Source organism: Tamandua tetradactyla, chromosome 5 (genome assembly GCF_023851605.1).
Source record: "Tamandua tetradactyla isolate mTamTet1 chromosome 5, mTamTet1.pri, whole genome shotgun sequence".
Taxonomy (NCBI): Eukaryota; Metazoa; Chordata; class Mammalia; order Pilosa; family Myrmecophagidae; genus Tamandua; species Tamandua tetradactyla.
In genome coordinates, this window is record NC_135331.1 from 70345130 (window position 1) to 70369446 (window position 24317).

The 24317-nt window shown below is 37.6% G+C and overlaps 1 protein-coding gene and 1 long non-coding RNA gene across 3 annotated transcripts in view; one reads left to right on the forward strand and one right to left on the reverse strand.

The window, feature by feature from the left end:
* Positions 1 to 7119, reverse strand: part of LOC143682505 (uncharacterized) — a 33107-nt gene extending 25988 nt beyond the window's left edge. For both annotated transcript variants that reach the window (XR_013175166.1, XR_013175165.1), the window contains exon 1: positions 7061 to 7119. This is a non-coding gene — a long non-coding RNA (uncharacterized LOC143682505). The remainder of the gene's footprint in view (positions 1 to 7060) is intronic.
* Positions 7120 to 7262: 143 nt separating this feature from the next.
* The window catches only part of ECT2 (epithelial cell transforming 2), a 102455-nt gene continuing 85400 nt past the window's right edge, over positions 7263 to 24317 (forward strand). The window contains 4 exon segments of the mRNA XM_077161060.1: positions 7263 to 7410; positions 22493 to 22640; positions 23288 to 23367; positions 23473 to 23565. Coding sequence (XP_077017175.1) covers positions 22511 to 22640; positions 23288 to 23367; positions 23473 to 23565 — 303 coding nt within the window. The 5' untranslated portion in view covers positions 7263 to 7410; positions 22493 to 22510.

Below are 24317 nucleotides of genomic sequence, written 5' to 3' on the forward strand. Positions count from 1 at the left end.
TTCAGCAATTATGCTATGGAGTTTTAGGAAAAAAAACATTAACTTGTATTATTTCAAGCTACATTTCTTGAATTTCACCCCCTCAGCATGGGGAAACATTTATGAAGAAACAAAGGGTTAGAAAGTACATTTTACATGGGCAGGCACCGGGAATCAAACCCAGGTCCTCGGGCATGGCAGGCAAGCACTCTTACCTACTGAGCCACCATGGCCTGCCCAGAAAGTACATTTTAATATTTAATATGACAATTTGCTCCAATTTATTACAATTTACATACAAAAAAGTCAATTTTAGTAACTGAGCTATTAAGTAGGAATATGGGACATCCCAGGAAACTAAGTCAATATGAGCTTATTGACTATTTACAAAAGCATCAAACTCTTGGTCAGAATATGGCTCTTTGCAAACAACTGATGTTGATGTCATAAACACGATGGTAGGTATGTACTATGTGACATTTTGGATTCAAACAGCTAAAGAATTGATAAAGCAATAGTAACCAGTAGAGAAGGAGTATTCTTAGCTATTAATTAATCAGTTAAATAATTTTAAAAAGATTCAGATCCAGGTACATAGCTTCTGACAGGAAATAAAATATAGCTATAAATCAAAATACTGAAAAATCTGCTTATCTTCCCTTTTTTTCCCTCTTTCCATAAACGTTTATTGAGTAAACTTTTGCTAAGTGCTAGGTTACAAAAAGAGAAGGTCCTGTTCCTATCCTTGAATAACTCGTTATTTAATGGAGGAGACAGCCGTGTTAATCAAGAATTATAGTACATTGCGACAAGAATCATATGGAAGTATGAACAGTATTGTGTTCATACACAATGGAAACACTTGGCTCTCCTGGAATAGTCAAAGAAGCCTTCATTAAGGTGATGTTTGAGTGGGGTCTTGAAGGATGAATAGGAATTTTCATGCAGAAAAGGCGGGGCAGGGTAAATGGGAAAGGATGTGAATGTAGAGATTTATGAAAGGAGTTGGCATGTTTGGATGTTGATGAGAATTTCTGTATGGCTGAATACAGGGTGCATATGCGGTCCAGAGGGGTAGCAGGAAATAAGGATAGAGCCATGTTGTGAAGGATCTTCTATACTATCTTAAGGAATTTGGTCTTAATTCTGTGAGCAATGAAGAGGCCATGTTTTCTTGTTATTGTTTTTAAGCAGGGAAATATGGTCCCACTTTTTTTCTAAAAGAAGGTAATTCTGTGAATAATGACTGGGAGTAAAAAGAGCAATTAATTGCAGAAATACCAATTAGGAGACCGTTTTCATAGTTGCGATTGAAACTAAATTCAGGCAGTGGTCTGACATGGAGAGGTTCAGATTCTAGAAATATTTTTCAGGTAAAACTGAAAAACGTTCATGTTGGAGGGGTTCATGCAGGGAGACACAGAGGAGGAAGGGAACAGGATGAATCAAGGATAAGTTGATGAATTCCAACTAGGGAATTTGGGTGAATAGGGATTCTACCATCAAGATACAAATACAGTTGAGAGAGGAGAAAATGGATGAAGAATTAGGAGATGAGAAATGAGAAATTCACAGTTTAGGACATGTAGAGGTTGCTATGTAGGTCAAGAAAGAGTCAGACATTCAATAAGCAACTGGCTTTATACAACGGGCTTCAAAAGGCCTGGTAAGAAATAGAGATTTGTAAATCATTAGTTTATAGCTTGTTCTAGTTTGCTAGCTGCCAGAATGCAATATACCAGAAACAGAATGGCTTCTAAAAAAGGGGAATTTAATAAGTTGCTAGTTTATGGTTCTAAGGCCGAGAAAATGTCCCAATTAAAACAAGTCTATAGAAATGTCCAATCAAAGGTATCCTGGAAAAGATACCTTGGTTCAAGAAGGCCGATAAAGTTCAGGGTCTCTCTCTCTCTCATCCGAGAAGGCACATGGTGAACACAGTCAGGTTTTCTCCCTCAGCTGGAAGGGCACATGGCGAACACAGCGTCATCTGCTAGCTTTCTCTCCTGGCTTCCTGTTTCACGAAGCACCCCGGGAGGCGTCTTCCTTCTTCATCTCAAAAGAGCTGGCTGATAGACTCTCTGCTTCATGGTGCTGCAGCATTCTCTGCTCTCTCTGAATCTCCTATTCTCCAAAATGTTTCCTCTTTTATAGGACTCCAGAAACTTATCAAGACGCACCCAAATGGGTGGAGACATGTTGTCACCTAATCCAGTTTAACAACCACTCTTGATTAAATCACATCTCCAAGGAGATGTTCTGATTACAGTTTCAAACATACAGTATTGGATAGGGATTATTCTGCCTTTATGAAATGAGATTTTGATTAAAACATGGCTTTTCTAGGGGACATACATCCTTTCAAACCTGCACATAGCTTAAATCCCTAGGGATGAATGAGCTCACCTAGGGAAAAAAGTGTAGCCTGAGTAGAGTAAAAGCAGGAGGGCAATGCTTTAGGAAACAACAATATTTAAGTAAAAGAACCTGAAAAGAAACTGTCAGAGACAGGAAGAAAACCATGTCATTGAAAGTGGAGGTGCTTGATAATGAAGTAAATGATCATGGTCATTTACCCAGCATCATGGGATGCTATCGTGAGGAGGAAATGAGGAGTAAACATCTTGAATAGTTAGGGAAAGGGAGTAAGTAGTGGGAAGAGAATTTTGTGATTAGAATGGAATTTTTGAATTAGGTATTTCAGAACAAAAGCAATTCACAAGTGTTAAGCATTTAGATATGTCCGTCAGAATGGGTTGTTGTTTTGAGGGTTTGAGACTGAAGAAATTCAAGGAACTGTGAGTCTATTTGGATGGCTCATCATAAGGATAGTGAACATACCCAGCTGAAAGCAGGCATTGGGATAGGAAGACAGAGAATAAGACAATAAAGTTTACTGAATTTAGGGAATTGATCTTTTTCTTTAATGACAGCTATTTTTCTAGTTATCCAGATGGATTTACAAATTTCACATTACATATTTATATTTTTTATTCCTTCCTCATTCCTACATTTATTTTATTATTTTTTAAATTTTTTAAAAAAATTACAAGAAACACATTCTTAACATATACTCATCCCATTCTACATAATCAGTAATTCACAGTATCATCACATAGTTGCATATTCATCAACATGATCATTTCTTAGAACATTTGCATCAATTCAGAAAAAGAAATAAAAGGACAACAGAAAAAAAAAATTATACATACCCTTACCCCTTCTTTTCATTGATCACTAGCATTTCAAACTAAATTTATTTTAACATTTGTTCCCCCTATTATTTATTTTTATTCCATATGTTCTACTCATCTGTTGACAAGGTAGACAAAAGGAGCATCAGACACAAGGTTTTCACAATCACACAGTCACACTGTGAAAGCTATATCATTATACAATCATCATCAAGAAACATGGCTACTGGAACACAGCTTTACATTTTCAGGCAGTTCCCTCCAGCCTCTCCATTACATCTTGGATAACAAGGTTATTTCTACTTAATGCGTAAGAATAACCTCCAGGATAACCTCTCCACTCTGTTTGGAATCTCTCAGCCATTGACCCTTTGTCTCCTTTCACTCTTCCCCCTTTTGGTCGAGAAGGTTTTCTCAATCCCTTGATGCTGGGTCTCAGCTCATTCTAGAGTTTTTCTTAATCCCTTGATGCTGAGTCTCAGCTCATTCTAGCAATTCTGTCCCACGGTGCCAGGAAGGTCCCTACCCCTGGGAGTCATGTCCCACATAGACAGGGGGAGGGTGGTGAGTTTGCTTGTTGTGGTGTCTGGAGAGAGAGGCCACATCTGAGCAACAAAAGAGGTTCTCTTGGGGGTGACTCTTAGGCCTAATTTTAAGTAGGCTTGACCTATCCTTTGTGGGGTTAAGTTTCATATGAACAAACCCCAAGGCTGGGAGCTCAGCACGCATTCCCTACATTTAATTGGTTACAAAGTTCTAGTAATTTTTCCTTTTTCTTATCTCTCCCATCCACTTTTTCTATCTCAGTTCAGGCGATCATTTCATGTTTTTTTCCACTTCAACATCATTTTAACTGGTCTTTCTCCTTTCTCATCTTTCCATTTCAACTGAAATTCTGGTTGCCAGATTGTTCCTACTAAAAAATAATACCCACTATATAATTTCCTTGCTTCAAGGTTTTAAAATTGCTCTTCATTGTTTGTTTTCAGCATAAAATTTAAACCTTTCACCATTAGATTGGAGGCTCTCACGAACTCTTCCTAACCTACTTTTATTCAGTTTGGACCTTACATTCTTTTTTTCTCGTGTCCACTATGATTCAGTTACACTGAAAGATTTGTTGTTCCCTTTAAATGTTGTAAGAGTCAAACTGGAAGTAAACAAATCAATATCAGGAATTTATTTTTTTTTTTAATTCCAAGGTTAACATGCCATCCAGTTCAATTGCCTATGTCTTGTAAATATAGTACTAGTTATAATGCTGCTCCAAAGCATTATAGCATTAGAAACATCTTCTGAATTTGTAAGACTAAGTTATTTTCATCACTGTTTTGCATGTATTCAAATTCTGTGAAAACCTATGTGTAGAATAAATTTTCACTCCAAATATAAGCTCCTCTACTGGACGATGAGGCCAGGGTCCATGTCTGTCTTGTCACAGCATAGTGCTCGCTGGGTACTCAAAATTGAATGAATAACCTGAATAAATGAATCAGAATATCTAGTCTCCCAGTCATGATGATATACTTGGATCTAGCTTATTCATTCTAGAAATCATTACTGGGTACCTACTGTGGTAGGTTTAATTATGTACCCCAGAAAAGAACACGTTCTTAATCTTAATACATTCCTGTAGTTGTGAATCTAATGTCAATAGGACCTTCTGAAAATGTTACTTCTAGTTAAGGTATGGCCAACTGAATCAGTTTGGGCTTTAATCTGGATTACTGGAGTCCTTTATAAATAGAATGAAATTCAGACAGAGAGAAAAAAAAAGACATGGTAAGGTGCTGAAAGTCATTCAAACCCAGAAGAGATAAGGAGAAGACTCTGCCATGTGATGGAAAAGCCAAGGATCCAAGGATCTCCTATAGTCAGCCCCAGATGATTCTGGAGTTCTCCTAGACTCAAAATCATTAACCAGCAAATTCCTGTTTAAGCCAATCCATTGTGTGGTATTTGTTTTAGCTATTAGGAAACTAAAACACCTAATCCGTGAAGAGCACTGTTCTTAATAAAAAGAACCGTGTCACATCTGTCTTTGAATTCGTAGCCTTTCAAAACTGTAAAGACCTGAAGATTAGGGAGGGGTTTTACTTTACCAGATACATAAACTCTGCTAATTATAGTTAGGCGGAAAATAATCACCTCATGCATATGTTTATCTGAAAGACCTCCCTCAATACTGATTTCATTGAGCCTGTAGATAGTCTATTCTAGACTTTATGCTAATCTCCTATTTCTGAGTTCTAATGCAGGTTACATCATTTACAAGATGATCTTGGGCAAGTTACTTAAAGATTGTATGCAGTTTCCTTTTTTGTGTGTGTGAAATTGCGCTATAATGCCTACTCATGGGCTGTTTCAAAGATTAAATAACAACAGTGAATTGTTTAGTGAACTACCAGTAAATGTTCATTCCTTTCTTCTCTCCCTTGCATTGTAATTGTTTGTTTACCTGCTAATTGTTTACCAGATTGTGGGATCCTATGAGGTAGGTATCTATGCCTTCTTCATCTTTGTATTCTCAGTAAGCACAATGCCTGTTTTATAAGTGATATTTAATAAAATATTTGCTGAATAACTGAAGGCACCGAGAGTGAAGATTGTATTGCCCTTTTACTTGCTAGTCACACTGTTACATATCCTTCAAAAGGAATCAAATAATCATCCAGAAGTTATAACTTATGTCAAGTTAGCATACACTCTGTGCTGTGAATCAGTCATTCATTAGATTTGGGTGGGAAGCTTATATAACAAGGAGCAGCACAGAGGAAGTAAGTCTACTTTCCACAGTAGCTTATTATACTTGCAGTGATGGGTATTTTTGGAACGCAGGGCACGCCCAAACTTAAGTATGTAAGCACATTCCAAAATGAAATTTCAATTATTGTTTCTCCCTTTTTCTGCCCGAACAGTTATCAGCTTTACAGGGGCACACTGTAAATACTGTTCAATAAGCAGGGAAACCGATAATTATTAGATAAATTCACTCATTTTCTGGATTGTATTACAAACTTTCAGGGCATTCTAAAGCAGCCTGACAAAATCAGGAAAAGTTCTAAATCCCCACGACCTGTTTGAGATGTTGGCAAATGCTCCATTCTACAGTACAAGTCCGGTACCTACCCGCCTCCCAATCCCTCACTGGGATTTACGATTCTGGCCACGAATTCCCTTTTCCTTCATTTAAATCTGCCAAGAGGTGGGAACTAGGCAAAACCCACCTAGGGAGGGTGTCTCTTAAGACATTGTTATATAATATTTATTTAGTAAATGATGAAACAAAGCTGTTTTCAAAATAACAATACTAATTACAGGAAAGCTTTATAAATTCTTGACTAGACTTTGGAGGAAAGGAACAAAGGTTCTCGTGGTGGGGTAGGGGAGCAGGTGAGGAAGGGATTCCCTTTGGCAACAGATTTTTCAATCTCGTGACTAATTTTTTACATTATTCAAATACAAACTTATAATTAAAGAAAATCTGAGAACACTAAGAATTTATTCTAGGCACCTGTGAAATTCCCTAGGCCAGAGAATCTAGCACAGTGATTTACCCACATACATACAAAACAGCAGGCGTTCAAGAAGCATGTGATTTGATGTCTATCCCGGGGAGCCCCGAGTCCGCGTGTCCTTCTCCCCACCACGGTACCACAATCACCAAAGTCAACCCCCCTTTAACTTTACGTAACATTCCTAAAGTAGAAAACACACAATCAGGAATATCTTACAGCTCACAGCAACCAGGGGAGGAACTGATTTAACTTTAATGGATTTAGTGGGCTTTAAAAGTAAAAAAAGAAGCTGGGGGGAGAGACTCCACCCAAACTTTCCCCAGGAAATGTAATGTTTACTTAGTAAACATGCGGTAGACGCACACACACCTGCCGTTCCCACACAAATACCAGAGTCATCACCGCCGTCTCCCGCCCCTCATCCGGGGACTTTCCAACAAACTCCCGTCATTCCGACGCGGGAGCCGTTGGGTTTTTTTGAAACACACGTATAACCAATCAATGGGCGTCTGGGGCGGAGGGCAGCGACCAATCACCGTCCGCCTGGAGGCTCCAGCCTATGGGAAGGAAGTTGACATGACGCGCCAATCGGCATGGCTTTTAGAGAGAGCGGCTCACTTTTTGAATTGGCTGTGGCGGCGACCGGCGAAAAATGGCTGTGGCAGTGAGAGGAATCGGTGCTTGAAGTGGTGGAACTCCCCGGGCTGTTTCCGAGAGTGGTGAGGACTCTGTGGGTATGGTGGGGTGGTAGAGGTGGGCGATTGGCTCCGGAGCGGTGGGCCTCTTTGCCTGTGTCCGGCAGCCCCGCCCCGGTGACCGCGAATTCCGGAGCAGCCCAGCCCACGGTTCCCCGCCTCAGGGACACACTTCCCCCCAACAGCGGGCCCCTGTCCCGGAGTGGGAGCCCTAAATTCACAGGATCACCTGGCATCTTCACCGCCCTGGTTGGATTCCTTTACTGGAAGAGTGACATTGAGTAAAAGGATGGACCTGGGAAAGGGGGTTTTAGCAAACTGCACTGCTCTCTGAGGTCGCAGCCGCAGCCTTTGGGGCTTATCTCAGAGTGCTCAGTGGTTTCACTCTAAGATTCTTCCTGACATCTTCCTTTGTGGGAAGTTTAGTTTTTATGTGTAAAACGAGCCCAGTTTCCCCCTTTCTCCACCCTTCCTCACCCTGCCTCCCAGCCCCCACACAGGACCCCGTCTCCCCTGTTTTTGTCTTAGTGGTTAAAAGTGCAGCCTCTGGAATCAGGCGGGATTTGAATCCCAGCTTTACCACTTAATAACATTGTAACCTAGCGGTTTCTTTCATTTATGAAATGGAAAAATTATGAAATGATTACCTACCTTTTAGGATTAAATGAATCAAGTAAATGGCTTAGAACAATGTCTGCCACATAGTAAACGTTAAATAAATTTCAACGTCATTGTTGTTATAGTGGTATCAACACCAACATATCCAGTATCGCATTTAGGTCTTCCACCTTGGAAAATGATTGCCTGTAAAATACTAAGTGAAAGGAAACCTAAAGTGGATATTTGTTTAAATGACAAGTTGTACCTTTGGGATGAAAAGGGGCAAGTGTTGCAGTCGATATATTTAGTCAGAAACTCCTTGAGGGTGTTCTTGGGTGAGAAATAAGCTGTATAAGTTTATCAACACTAATCCTATTATGTTTTGTAAAAGCTTCTGGGGTACATAAATGTGAAAAGAAGTGATTAGTGGATTTCAATTTGTAATCAGACTGTTCGATATTGCATCACCAATTTACCAAAGTTTTCCTTAAATTTAGAAGTTGTTTTGGCAATAAGTTGATCACATCAATACCACCAGGGACAATTTTTAAAAAAGAGATGTAAATTTAAATGGTATTTTCGATTAAAACCTCCCTTCCTCTATCCTTGAGGTAGATTCCTTCATCTCTTTAGGCTTTTGTAAAAACAAACAAACAAACTCCTTTTAATTGTATAATATAACATATATACAGAGCAAAGAAAGAGAAAAGCAATAATTTTGAAAGCACTCATCAACAAGTAGTGACAGGACAGATCCCAGAGTTTGTCATGGGCATAATGTCATTCCATCATCTCAGATTTTTCTTTCTAGCTGCTCCAGGATATTGGAGACAGGAATATGTATATTTTTTTTTAATTTTTTTTTATTTTTATTTATTTTTTTATTAACGGAAAGAAAAAAAAAAGAAATTAACACAACATTTAGAAATCATACCGTTCTACATATGCACTTAGTAATTCTTAACATCATCACATAGATGCATGATCATTGTTTCTTAGTACATTTGCATCGGATTAGAGGAACTAGCAACACAACAGAAAAAGATATAAAATGTTAATATAAAGAAAAGAAATAAAAGTAGTAATAATATTAAAAAAACAACAACAACAAACAAACAAACAAGCAAACAAAAACAAAAAAAAACCCTATAGCTCAGATGCAGCTTCATTCAGTGTTTTAACATGATTACTTTACAATTAGGTATTATTGTGCTGTCCATTTTTGAGTTTTTATATCTAGTCCTGTTGCACAGTCTGTATCCCTTCAGCTTCAATTACCCATTGTCTTACCCTGTTTCTAACTCCTGCTGAACTCTATTACCAATGACATATTTCAAGTTTATTCTCAAATGTCCGTTCACATCAGTGGGACCATACAGTATTTGTCCTTTAGTTTTTGGCTGGATTCACTCAGCATAATATTCTCTAGGTCCATCCATGTTATTACATGGTTCATAAGTTTATCTTGTCTTAAAGCTGCATAATATTCCATCGTATGTATATACCACAGTTTGTTTAGCCACTCTTCTGTTGATGGAGATTTTGGCTGTTTCCATCTCTTTGCAATTGTAAATAATGCTGCTATAAACATTGGTGTGCAAATGTCCGTTTGTGTCTTTGCCCTTAAGTCCTTTGAGTAGATACCTAGCAATGGTATTGCTGGGTCGTATGGCAATTCTATATTCAGCTTTTTGAGGAACCGCCAAACTGCCTTCCACAGTGGTTGCACCCTTTGACATTCCCACCAACAGTGGATAAGTGTGCCTCTTTCTCCGCATCCTCTCCAGCACTTGTCATTTTCTGTTTTGTTGATAATGGCCATTCTGGTGGGTGTGAGATGATATCTCATTGTGGTTTTGATTTGCATTTCTCTAATGGCCAGGACATTGAGCATCTCTTCATGTGCTTCTTGGCCATCCGTATTTCTTCTTCTGGTAGGTGTCTGTTTAAGTCTTTTTCCCATTTTGTAATTGGGTTGGCTGTCTTTTTGTTGTTGAGTTGAACAGTCTCTTTATAAATTCTGGATACTAGGCCTTTATCTGATATGTCGTTTCCAAATATTGTCTCCCATTGTGTAGGCTGTCTTTCTACTTTCTTGATGAAGTTCTTTGATGCACAAAAGTGTTTAATTTTGAGGAGCTCCCATTTATTTATTTCCTTCTTCAGTGTTCTTGCTTTAGGTTTAAGGTCCATAAAACCACCTCCAGTTGTAAGATCCATAAGATATCTCCCAACATTTTCCTCTAACTGTTTTATGATCTTAGACCTAATGTTTAGATCTTTGATCCATTTTGAGTTAACTTTTGTATAGGGTGTGAGAGATGGGTCTTCTTTCATTCTTTTGCATATGGATATCCAGTTCTCTAGGCACCATTTATTGAAGAGACTGTTCTGTCCCAGATGAGTTGGCTTGACTGCCTTATCAAAGATCAAATGTCCATAGATGAGAGGGTCTATATCTGAGCACTCTATTCGATTCCATTGGTCGATATATCTATCTTTATGCCAATACCATGCTGTTTTGACCACTGTGGCTTCATAATATGCCTTAAAGTCAGGCAGCGCGAGACCTCCAGCTTCGTTTTTTTTCCTCAAGATGTTTTTAGCAATTCGGGGCACCCTGCCCTTCCAGATAAATTTGCTTATTGGTTTTTCTATTTCTGAAAAATAAGTTGTTGGGATTTTGATTGGTATTGCATTGAATCTGTAAATCAATTTAGGTAGGATTGACATCTTGACTATATTTAGTCTTCCAATCCATGAACACGGTATGCCCTTCCATCTATTTAGGTCTTCTGTGATTTCTTTTAACAGTTTTTTGTAGTTTTCTTTATATAGGTTTTTTGTCTCTTTAGTTAAATTTATTCCTAGGTATTTTATTCTTTTAGTTGCAATTGTAAATGGGATTCGTTTCTTGATTTCTGCCTCAGCTTGTTCATTACTAGTGTATAGAAAAGCTACAGATTTTTGAATGTTGATCTTGTAGCCTGCTACTTTGCTGTACTCATTTATTAGCTCTAGTAATTTTGTTGTGGATTTTTCTGGGTTTTCTACATATAGTATCATATCGTCTGCAAACAGTGATAGTTTTACTTCTTCCTTTCCAATTTTGATGCCTTGTATTTCTTTTTCTTGCCTAATTGCTCTGGCTAGAACTTCCAACACAATGTTGAATAATAGTGGTGATAGTGGACATCCTTGTCTTGTTCCTGATCTTAGGGGGAAAGTTTTCAATTTTTCCCCATTGAGGATGATATTAGCTGTGGGTTTCTCATATATTCCCTCTATCATTTTAAGGAAGTTCCCTTGTATTCCTATCTTTTGAAGTGTTTTCAGCAGGAAAGGATGTTGACTCTTGTCAAATGCCTTCTCTGCATCAATTGAGATGATCATGTGATTATTTTTATCATCACAATTGACTCTTCTTTTTTGTGAAAAATAACATATATACAAAAAAGCAATAAATTTCAAAACACAGCACAACAATTCGTTGTAGAACAGATTTCAGAGTTTGGTATGGGTTACAATTCCACAATTTTAAGTTTTTACTTCTAGTTGCTTTAAGATATTGGAGCCTAAAAGAAATATCAATATAGTGATTCAGCGATCATACTCATTTGTTAAACCCTACCTTTTCTGTATAATTCCACCATCACCTTGATCCTTCTCTCACTCTTTAGTGGGTTTTGGGCTATGCCCATTCTAACTTTTTTATGTTGGAAGGGGCTGTTTGATAATATGGGAGAGGGGGATATAACTATCTGATGTCCTGGAGAGGCTGGTCCCTCTAAGTTTCAGAACTTATCTGGCTCATCTGAAGGTTATAGGTTTCTAGAAAGTTACCCTGGTGCATGGAACCTTTGTAAAAATCTTATATAACGCCTTAGGTGGTCCTTTAGAATAGGCTGCAATGGTTTAGGTTGGGGTTTGGCAATGTCTAACTGAAGCTTGCCTAAGAGTGACTTCCAGAGTAGCCTCTTGACTCTATTTGAACTCTCTCAGCCACTGATACCTTATTTTTTTTACTTCTTTTTCTCCTTTTGGTTAGGATGGCATTGTTGATCCCATAGTGCCATGGCCAGACTCATCCCTGGAGTCATCTCCCCAGCTGCCAGGGGAACTTTCACCCCAGATGTCTGTCCCACGTAGGGGGAAGGGTAGTGATTTCACTTGCAGAGTTGGCCTTAGAAAGAGTGAGGCCACATCTGTGGGACAAAAGAGGTCCTCCAGAGTAATTCTTAGGCATATCCATACGTAGGCTAAACTTCTCCGCTACATATATAAGATTCACAAGAGTAAGTCTCAAGACCAGGGTTTGGCTTATTGATTTGGATGTCCCTAATGTCTGACACAGTATCAGGAGTTTCCCTGGTGGTAAAGTTTAATAGTTCTGTATTTTTTCTCTCTCCCTCAAGGGACTTTGCCAATACTTTTTGATTATCTGCTGAATATATTCTGGGATGTATCCAGGCATTACCTTAAGCTATACAGGATTAAACGCCCTCATTCTTATTCTGGGCTCCCTGTGTTTGGATTGTTTAAACGAGCTATCCAGATAGTTTGAGTTAGATTATGTGCTACAGGACATTTAGGTTCTGGACAAAATAAACTTTTCTTCCTTTGGTCTCAAAGAGTAGAAGAGGTTCTAAAATACAGACAATGTCTTCCTTAACCTTGAGTTCTGAATTAGCTTAATCCTGACCTGATCGGCTTCGTCCTTATCTCTAAATACCAGGTTGTGCATATATAAAACAGCCTCTCAAAATCCAGAAATAATAATTACCATTCTGGACTAAGTGTGACTGCTGTTAAGAATCTAGGCCCCTGATTTCTTATAAGTATTTTCTAAAGGAGACCATATAATTGCTCTTTTGTTCTGGCTTATTTTGCCTCACCAGATGTCCCACAGATTCATTCACAGTATTGCATGCCTCACAACGTCATTCTTTTTTGTAGCAGCACAGTATTTGATCATATATACACACCATTGTTTGCCAATCTGCTTCTCAGTCAGTGCATAGTTAAGCCATCTGCATTCATTAGGCATCATGTATAATGCCCAAAGTCAACCGTCTATTAACGCTCTCAATTTTCGATAATTTTATTGTTCCCAAAAGAAAGATAACCAATAAACACACCCTTATGAATTAGGAAATCTAAACCTCACCTTAATTCTTATCCCTACCCCCATTATATACCCTTGGTGTTGCTGTGGTACTGTTGATGTTTTCGTGTTAAACATAGCCCATACCATGTAATAGCAGTTTTACCCCCATTCCCTGAACTTATACCCTCCTTGTACAAGAATCATACCCTTGAATTAGTTCATGCAAGAACTTATTTATATTTCTAGTGTTAATCAGTGGGACACATGAGTCTATACAACCCCTTCCAGTCATGTTCCTCTTCAATGTGGTAATATTATAGACCCACTAGTGAACCATCTTCACTTCTGTCTATGTTCAACTTCATTAGCTAACCATTCACTCCTCTCTAGTTTACCTGTATCTCTAAATCTGCTACGTTCTATATTATAAGCCTCTGATTTTACCTTTACCATGGTTGTAAAAGTGGAACCATACAGTATCTATCCTTTTGTGTCTGGCTTATTTCATTCAGCATTATGTCCTCAAGGTTTATTCATGTTGTCATGTGCTTCAGGACGTCATTTCGTCTTACTGCTGCATAATATTCCATCATATATATATACCACATTTGTTATTCCATTCATCTGTTGATGGGCACTTGGATTGTTTCTGTTTTTTGGTGATTGTGAATAATGCTGTGAACATTGGTGTGCAAATGTGTGTTTGTGTCACTGCTGTGACACTGTGTCACTGTGTGTCTGGGTACATACTATGTAGTGGTATTGCCAGGTCATAGGGCAACTCGGTATTTAGTTTTCTGAGGAACTGCCAAACAGTCCTCTATAGTGGCTGTACCATAATATATTCCCACCAGCAGTGCGCAAGTGTCCCAATTTCTCCACAACTCTAATATTTGTATTTTCTTCTTTGATAGCAGCCGTTCTTAGAGGTGTGAGGTGGTATCTTATTGTAGTCTTGATCTGCATTTCCCTTATAATTAATGAAAATGAGCATCTCTTTATGTGCTTTCGAACCATCTGTATTTGTTCTTCAGAAAAATGTCTATTCCTATCTTTAGCCCATTTTATAGTTTATTGTTGGATTGTATGATTTCGTTATATATACAGGATACAAACCTTTGTCCGATGTGTGATTCCAAATATTTTCTCCCATTGGGTTGGCTGTCTCTTCACCTTTTTGACAAAGTCTTTTGAGGTGCAGAAGTATTTGATTTTGAGGAGTTCCTGTTTATCTTGTTTTTTCTTTTGTTGCTTGTGCTTTGGTTTTAGGAAGCAGCTTCCTATTACTAGGTCTTTTTGAAGATGTTTCCCTACATTTTCTTCTAGGAGCTTTATGGTACTAGTTGTTGTATTTAGGTGTTTGATCCACTTTGAGTTAATTTTTATATAGGGTGAAAGGTAAGGGTCCTCTTTCATTCTTTTGGCTATTGATATCCAGTTCTCCCATGCCTATTTATTGAAAAGACTGTTTTGTCCCAGTTCAGTGGATTTGGGGGCCTTGTCAAAAAAAGCACTTAACCTTACATTTGGTGGTCTATTTCTGTACTCTTGATTTGATTCTGTTGGTCACTACTTCCATCGTTGTTCCAGTACCGTGCTGTTTTGACCACTATGGCTTTATAATAAGTTTTAAAATCAGGAAGTGTTATCCTCCCAGTTCGTTCTTCTTTTTTAGGATGCTTTTAGCTATTTGGGGTCTCTTTCCCCTCCACATGATTTTTGTGACTAGCTTTTCCAAGTCTTCAAAGTAGGTTGCTGAATCTGTAGATCAATTTGGGTAGAATTGACATCTTAACTATATTTAAACTTCTTATCTGTGAGCAGGGAATGTCTTTCCATCTATTTAGGTCTACTTTGATTTTTTTTTTTAGCAATCTTATGTAGTTTTCTTTGTACAAGTCCTTTACATCCCTAGTTAAGTTCTTTCCTAGGTACTTGGTTCTTTTAGTTGCTATTTTGAATGGAATTTTTTTTCTTAACTGACTCCTCAGGTCATTGCTTGTGTATAGAGAAGTTACTGATTTTTTTTTTTTTTTAACATGAGCAGACACCGGGAAAGAAATGTTACTGTTTTTTGTACATTAATTTTATATGCTGTTACCTTGCTGAATTTATTAGCTCAAGTAACTTTATTGTAGATTTCTCAGGATTTTCTAAGTATAGTATTGTGTCATCTGCAAATAATTAAAGTTTTACTTCTTTTTCAATTTGTATTTCTTTTAGTTCTTTTTCCTGCCTGATGGCTTTAGGTAGAACTTCTAGCACAGTGTTGAGTAATAATGGTGACAGAAGGCATCTTCTTCTTACCAGTCTTAGGAGGAAAGTTTTCAGTCTCTTTCCATTGGTTACTGTGCTGGCTATCAGTTTTTCATGTATGCCCTTTATCATATTGAGGAAGTTACCTTTAATTCCTATCTTCTGAAGTATTTTTATCAGGAAATGATGCTGAATTTTGTTGAATGCTTTTTCAGCATCAATCTATATGATCATGTGATTTTTCCCCTTTCAATTTGTTAATATGCTGTATGACAATAATTGATTTTCTTGTGTTGAACCATCCTTGCATTCTTGGTATAAACCCCTCTTGGTTGTGGTGTATAAATTCTTTTAATGTGTTGCTGGATTCAATTTGCTAATATTTTGTTGAGAATTTTTACAACTGTGTTCAATAGAGAGATTGGCCTGTAGTTTTCCTTTCTTATAGCATCTTGACCCAGTTTTGGTATTAAAGTGATGTTAACTTCATAAAATGAGTTAGGTAGTCTTCCTTTTTCTTCAATTTTTTGGAAAATTTTTAACAGAATACATGTTAGTTCTTTTTTGGAATGTTTGATAAAATTCTCCTGTGAAGCCATCTGACTCTGGGCTTTTCTTTGTAGAAAGATTTTTTGATGACTGATTGAATTTCTGAATCTCTTTACTTGTGATTGCTTTGTTGAGATCTTCTGTTTCTTCCTGAGTCAGTGTAGCTTGTTTATTTCCCAGAATTTGTTCATTTCATCTAGGTTGTCTAGTTTGTTGGCATATAGTTGTTTATAGTATCCTCTTATGACTTTTTTTTGTTTCTTTAGGATCTGTGCTAACAGCCCCTTTCAATTTCTGATTTTGTTTATTTGCATCCTTTCTCCTTTTTTCTTTGTCAACCTTGCTTGTGGTCCATCAATTTTATTGATTTTCTCAAAGAACCAACTTTCGATTTTATTGATTCTTTCTATTGTTCTTTTGTTCTCCCATTCATTTAACTCTGCCTTAATCTTTGTTATTTCTGTTAGAAATTCTTTCTCACATTCTTCCAGGTGAGCCCTTAAGTCCTGTATTTTTGCTTTTTCTCCTTTTTTAATATAGGCATTTAGGGCAATAAATTTCTTTCTCAGCACTCCTTTGCCACATCTTATAAGTTCTGATACATTGTATTCTCATTTTCATTCATTTCTAGATTTCTCTAGCAATTTCTTCTTTTCCGCTGATTGTTTAAGAGTGCATTATTTAATTTCCATATATTTGTGAAAGCTCTCATTCTTTGCTGGTTATTGATATCCAACTTCATTCCAATGTAATCAGAGATAGTGCCCTGAATAATTTCAGTGTTTTTAAATTCATAAAGACTGTTTTTTTGCCCCAGCATATGATCTGTCCTGGAGAATGTTCCATGAGCATTAGAGAAGAATGTATAGCCTGATGTTTTGGGGTGTAATGACCTATATATGTCTGTTAGGTCTAATTCATTTATCAAATCATTTAACCTCTCCATTTCTTTGCTGATCTTCTGTGTGGTTGTTCTAGCTATAGAGGAGGTGGTGTATTGAAGTCTCCTATAATTAACTTTGAAACATCTATCACTCCTTTCAGTTTTGCCAGTGTCTGTCTCATATACTTTGGAGTTCATTGATTTGGAGCATAAACATTTATGACTGCTATTTCTTCTTAGTAAATTGTCCCTTTTATTAATGTATGGTGTCCTTTGTCTCTTATGATTTCTTGACATTTAGAGTTTGTTTTGTCTGATATTAGTATAGCTACTTCTGCTCTCTTTTGGTTACAACTTGCATGGAACATCTTTTCTATCCTTTCGCTTTCAATCTATTTGTATCCTTGTCTCTAAGATGAGTCTCTTGTAAACAACATATAACTGGATTACACTTCTTAATCCATTTTGCCATCCTGTATCTTTTAATTGATAAGTTTAGTCTGTTAACATTCAAAGATATTATTGTAAAGGTGTTTCCTCAATTCCACCATCATATCCTTTGGATTTTATTTGTCATATATATATATACATACATATATGTATGTATATGTATGTATGTATATATATATATTCTTTTCCCTCTTTCTCTTTTTTTCCTTTAAGTTACCCTTACTGGTACTCTTCAATTTTGTGCCCTCCTCCACACCTCCCTCTTCTGTCTTTTTTTCATCTGGCAAAACTCCGTTTAGTATTTCTTGCAGGGCTGGTCTCTTGTTGATAAATTCTTTTAGGCTTTGTTTGTCTGTTTTGAAGGACAATTTTTATGGGTAAAGAAATCTTGGCTGAAAATCTTTCTCTTTCAGGATCTTGAATATGTCATACTTCTGCCTTGCCTCCATAATGCCAGTTGAGTAGTCTGAACTCAGTCTTAGGTGGTTTCCCTTGTATGTAGTAGATTGTTTTTCTCTTGCTGCTTTCAGGATTTTCTTCTTCTCTTCAACATTTAACAGACTGGTTAGTATGTATCTTGGAGAAGGCCTATTTGGATTTATTGTATTTGGTTGGAGTTATTGTATTTGAAATTCGTTGGGCTTCTTTGATTTGCATATTTATGTTCTTTTTAAGGGTTGGGAAGTTTTCCTCCATTATATCCCTAACTAATCTACCTAGCCGTTTACTCTTCTCTCCTCCTTCTGGGACACCAGTGATTCTTAGATTTGTGCACCTTGTTTTGTCCATCATTTCCCTGAGATATGATTTAAAATTTTCCATCTTTTTTGCAATTTGCTGTTTTGAGTGTTGGAAATCTGTTTTTCTGTCCTCTAATTCACTTATTCTTTCTTCTGCCTCTTCAGATCTGCTGTTGTGTGACTATAGTTTATTTTTTATTTGGTCTACAGCATTTTTAATCTTTGTGATATCTGCTGTTTTTCTAGTCGTTCTTTCAAATTCCTCTTTATACACTTCTAGTGTCTTCTTGATCTCCTTTATGTCATTAGCCATCCCATTGATTTTATTTAGTAGAGTTAAATCAACATCTTTTTTTTAAGATAATTTGCTACCCAAAATATAAATTTTTAAAAAATTTTTAATTAGTAAAGCTAATCAACATATAACACAAGCATTTTTAATGTATGAACATTGCATACTTGGTGTGCAATCCATGGCTCACAGTATCATCACGTAGTTGTATATTCATCACCACGATCATTTCTCTCAGAACACATACTCCACTCCAGAAAAAGAAATAAAAAGAAAAAAACTCATAATACCATTACCCTTGCCACTCCCTCTCATTGACTACTAGTTAAATGAACATCTTTGATTAGTTGTTCCAAAGTCTAAAACTCCTCCAGTGTTTTAATTTGGCCATCAGACTGTGCTATATCTGTCTGCATCTTGATTTGCTTAGTGATCTTCTGTTGTCTTTGAGGCATGTAAATATCTTTTTTTTTTTATATTCTAAATAATCTTTATTCAATAAAGCAAGTAAAATATAGCTTTTTGAATAAGTGCACAGAAACTGAGCATTTTGGAATTCTGTAGTCAAAGTATTTGAAGGAACCCAAGAGTCATGCCAAGTGGAGTGATATGTATAAATAACTACAGCATTGACCTGATTTTTGGTGTATTATTTTGCCCAGTTTACTAGATAAAATAGTTAACTTATATTATGATAACCCTTTTCATATTCAACCTTCTAAGGTAACTGTATATCTGAATGCCTAAAGACAGATATATTTTCTGTATTCTATTAATTTTTTTGCATGTATATATTACCATTCCTGTAATATTCCTAAAATAGTACAATAGCATGCTATCATTTAGTACACATTTACAGAATGCCTACTATGTGTCAGGCATTGTGTTAGGCAGTGAGAATATGACTGTAGTATACAGACAAAGTTACTTTTCTCATGGATTCTGTGATCTAGTTGGAGATACAGAAGTGTATAGAGAAAATTAGAATAGAGTAAGATGCATACTATGTTAGTGATAAAGGGCTCTTTCAGAAGCCTTAGGCAGAGCATTTGTCCTGAATTCGTAGGGTTAGGGAACCTTCATGGAAGTGGTGATGTTTGCACTGTAACTTGCAGGGTAAATGGAAGGGAAGCCAAGCAAAGGGGGAGTAAAGAATGATACCAGCAAAGGAAACAGGAGAGAGAACATACCATGACCTAGGAAATAAAAGAATATTAGCACGTTAAGAATATAGAAGACAAAGGAGGCCAGAAATATATTGAAGGTCATTAAAACCATTTTAATAAGTTTGAACTTTAATCTGAAGGCAATGGGAAGTATTGAAATTCTAAGGAAGTGTGTTGCTTCCTATTGAAACGGAGCTCAAAGGATTAAATATCTTGATAGAGTTACTTTGGAAGTTGATTTCCTTCAGTAGTCTAAAGCTTTGTGTTTGCAGGATGAATGTGAAGCAGGATGCAGGGCGGGGCATAACAGTGTGGTGATGGATTGCAGTGCAGGTATGGGCACAGGGTGTTGGGGACTGTACACTGGTGCCTGTGAGTGTGGGATGCAGGGCATGGGGTTGGGGAGGTGCGGTACAGGGGCTGTGGGAATGGGTGCAATTCAGGTAGGACTTGGAATGCAGGAGCAGCATGTGGCCTGGGGGACATAAAGGTAGGGTGTGTTGGAGGGTGATTGGGGGGGATGTGTGAATGCATGGGGGCTAGTGTGCAGCTACGATGTGGGTGGGTACATGAAGCATGGGTGTTGTAGGTATCAGGGTGTAATGTAGGTGGCACAGAGGTTAGGGCATGGTGGGGTCAGGGCACGGTGTGTCCTTGTTCATGAGGTGTCCAGGAGGCCTGGAATGCAGATGTGGGAGTGCATAGGGTCTGAGCACAGGTGCAGGCGTGCAAGTGTGGAGGAGGTTGGAGTAGGTGTGCACACTTGTATCGGGTGGGGGGAATATGTAGCACAGATGCGCATGTGAGCACCAGCCAGGTATGGGAGCAGGGCGCTTGTGTTGGGGCCTGGGGCAAGGGTGCATGTATGTGGGGCAGGGGGTTGGGGTGCAGGGGTCAAGAAGTGTGTGCACAAATGTATGGGTGCCCAATGACAGGGAGGATGTTGCTGTACAGGTGCATGGGTCTTGGGGTGGGTTTCTGGTGTGTGCATGTGCAGTGCTCAGGGGCAGTGGGCCAGGGTTGCACCTGTGTGGCCTGGGGGTAGGTGTCACCTAGATGGGTAGGTCAGCATCTGCCCAGAGCTGGGGGGCCTGTGACTGGGTGTTGGGCACATGTGCAGATCTAGGAGGGCTTTTAACTGATATACATGTGTGCTGAGCTCGGGGTGACTAGGTGGGATTGCGTGACTATATGAGCTGGGGGCGGATGTAGCCTGGGTATGAAGGTGAGCACCTGCAGCCTTGATGTGCAGGCGACTGGCTGCAACGGGTAGGGAGGGGGAGATGGGTGTCGAGGGTGCGGTTGGGTGGGTTTCTGAAGGAACAGGGAGAGATTGTACCCTTGTGCCGGAGAGCCGGGTTGGGCTCGGATAGGCATGTGTGTGCTCGGAGTGGAGGTGTGGGGCCAATATGCATGGGGGCAGGTGTGGTCTTGGGCAGGGGCACTTGGAGTGCAGGTGGGGAGTGTATGATGGAGTTCAGGTGTGGGGGGAGTCGAGAGTCATGAGGCTGCACGTGTGAGGCTATTGTGTTCAAAGAATGTGACTTGGCTCACTTCCTAGTCTTCATCTCCCTGTCCATGTACTCCTGATGGTTCTGGCCTTCCTTTTGGAAAGAGGCACTTGTTAGGCTTTTGCACGAACTGGATGGTCTCTGGTTCTCTGTGTCTCAGTTCTTCAGCATATTGCAACCAGGGCCTCCCTATGTGGTTTAGAATACCCTTCCAGGTCACTTATACCTTGGAATTGCCGTCTCAGTTGCCTTTCCATCCGTTCTCTAGCTGTTCCTTGGAGCAGGGGTAAACTCGTCCTGCTGTTTTCTGCTATCTTCCTGGAGGCTCGCTTTTTTTTAAAAACATTCTTTTTAGGGGACTTTGAATGAAAGTCTATTTAGAAACTTTTCTTATTTCCTGGAAGCCTGAGAGACTTAAAAACAAAACAACAAAGTGGTGGATAGAATTTATTGTTGATTCTGAGTAAAGACTCATTGACAATCATTGGATCACTCCTTTGGAAAACCTTAGAATAATGGTTGCTGTGGATGTATGGTTAGACAATAAGAACTGCTTACATTATGAATATTATGTGATAATAATTATTTGCTATTACTTTAAGATATCATTTATTCAGTTTTCATCACTACTGGGTTTGAGGTTAGTTTTCACCGATGTGGAAACTAAGACTTAACCTACTAGTTTTACAGCTGAGAAAGGAAGCTGAGTGGAGTCTGTCTGACTTCAAGTTGGGAGTGGTGGATTGGGGTGAAAAATCGGGCACTATTAAGTGCAAGAAGAAATAAGCAGTGATTGTGTTTGAAATATGCTGAGAAGTTCATTGTGGCTGGAGCATAGAGTATACATAGACTGGAGGAGGTCGTGGGATATGATAGATTGGAACCAAATTGTAAATTTGATGGTGAATTTGGACTTGGTTATACCATGAGAGGGGTGGTTGTAGAAGTTCCTAATGAGGCAAGTACATGGTCACATTTGGTTTTAGGTGCATGCTTCTGAAAATCGTGTGGATGGTAACCCCTGAAGAAACTAATGATACAGAAAATTGTTTGGAGATGTTGTATTAAGGCCAAGTAGTCTGTGGTATTGAGGGTAGAAAAGAGGGCCAGGTGTCAGAGATATTTGAGATGAAATTGAGAGGACTTTGAGGAGGGGATGAAACAAGAAAGAGTAAGATGGAGTCCAAGTTGTTGACTGGGTTATTGGACTAGTGGTGGTAGTGCTTTTAGATGAATATAGGTAGAGAAATAGATTGGTTGAGGATAAAGGTATGGTAAGGAAGGTAGAAAAATATTTATGATTACGTTTTTAGTATTTAATATATGTCAGATAATGTTTTGAGTGTTTTACATATGTTTTTATTCCTATGATTTAGGTATTAGCATATAGAAGAGGAAACTGAGACTCAGGTTGAGTGACTTTCTTTGGTTCAGTATTGAGAGATAATAGTAAATTTATAAATTCTAGGTATAAAAGTAAAGCTCTAATGCTTGTTTTCACCCACTGATCATGTTGTTTTTATGTATTTTTATTCAAATTTTATTCTTATAGCCAACGTAGAAGAGGAAAATGGCTGACAATAGTGTATTAACATCCACCACTGGGAGGACTAGCTTGGCAGACTCTTCCATTTTTGATTCTAGAGTTACTGACACTTCCAAGGAAAACTTATATACTAGATCTACTTCATGTGTTGAAGGTAAAACCTGTTAATTGTTATTTTAAAAATAAATAAATTGCTATTTTAATCTTAAACTTATAACTGACTAGGGACTTCCTTATGATTTGACTTTAATACCACCTGTTAAGCTATTGTATAGGTATTAACTAAATATTTGTTGACAGAATCCCTTTATGCTATTTAGATTTTTCTGATTATTGTTTGAATTAATGCTTCTCAGTCTTAAAGGAGAAAGCATCTTACTGTTGGATTTTGCTTTTTCTGTATGTGAAGACAATCAGTCTGCAACATTGTTAGCTAGACTTTTTTCACTTAAGACTGGTTAGGTGAAAAGTCACTTATCCCCTTACCATTTATTAAGAGGGACTTTCCTAAAGTTGCATGTACTCCTGAAGAAGATGATTATACAAGGTAGTGAGTGCTTTCTTTGGTTGGAAGGAATGCTAATGTTTATATATCCTGCTATAATATGTTTCCTTTTTCTCTAAAGTGATACATGGCTAAGTAGTTTACAGATAAATTGGGAATTGTCAGCTTTGCAGGATTTTAGAGAATGTTGTGATCTCCTCAAACATGGAAGACAAGCTAGATATAGCCAAAAAGAGGGATTCCTTGATGTTAGTGCCTGATAAACATATTTAATATTTCATTTCTCATTTTAACAGAAGAAATGCCTCAGATTGAAACAAGGGTGATTTTGGTTCAAGAAGCTGGAAAGCAAGAACAACTTATAAAAGCCATAAAGGTACAGATTTTAGTTTTTGCTTTTTTAAAAAAGCTATTTTTCTTCCATCAGTGTGGAAATAGTTTCATAGTTTTCTTAATCTCATGCTTAAGTCTCTTTTTGCAGACCATTAAAATAATGGAAGTTCCTGTTATAAAGATAAAAGAAAGTTGTCCTGGAAAATCGGATGAAAAATTAATAAAAAGTATTATTAATATGGTAGGTCAAGCATCTCATTGCATGTGGCATGCTACACTTCCCTTGATTGTATTATTATATTCCACTTTTTTGGTGAATGGACCTAAATTAGGCACAAAGGTATATTTTGTGAACTCTAAAGCTAAATGAATAGAAACTATTTAGTATTTAATTATTAAAATTTGGTTGAAATCCCAAACTATAGCATATGTTGTAAATACTTTTTTTGCCATTAAATTTGTCTACTCTAAATTATTGCTGTATTTCCAAAATTATACATCAAAACAATTGACATAAAATTTGCTTCAGCAAATGTAATACATCTAATTCTCTATATCAGCCTTGCAAAGAAACCTAGATAATTTACTGATTAATTCAGAATTTTCTTTGAAATGGGTTTGTTGTTTTTTCACAGGAGCCAAATAACTACTTATGTATCTTCATTCTTTTTCATAGATGTATATTATCAAATGTTAAGTTACCTTTTTTCCCTACATACTCCACATAGGCCTACATATTCCACATCTCCCTCTTATTTCTTTTATATAAACTAAAATTATTAAGTTAATCTACATTCTTTTTGGAAATATTAAGTTCTGTAGTATTTTTTTTTCTTGTTTTTCTGAAGACGTCAAATTGTGCAGGAAAAATTGTGTGCATGGCCTCTTTATTGGTCAAAATAAAAAATAGTGGCTTTCTTTCTAATGCATATTGACTAGTAAGTCATAAATCAGAAGTTCATGCCCTTTTAATATTGATCTTTAAAATGTAAC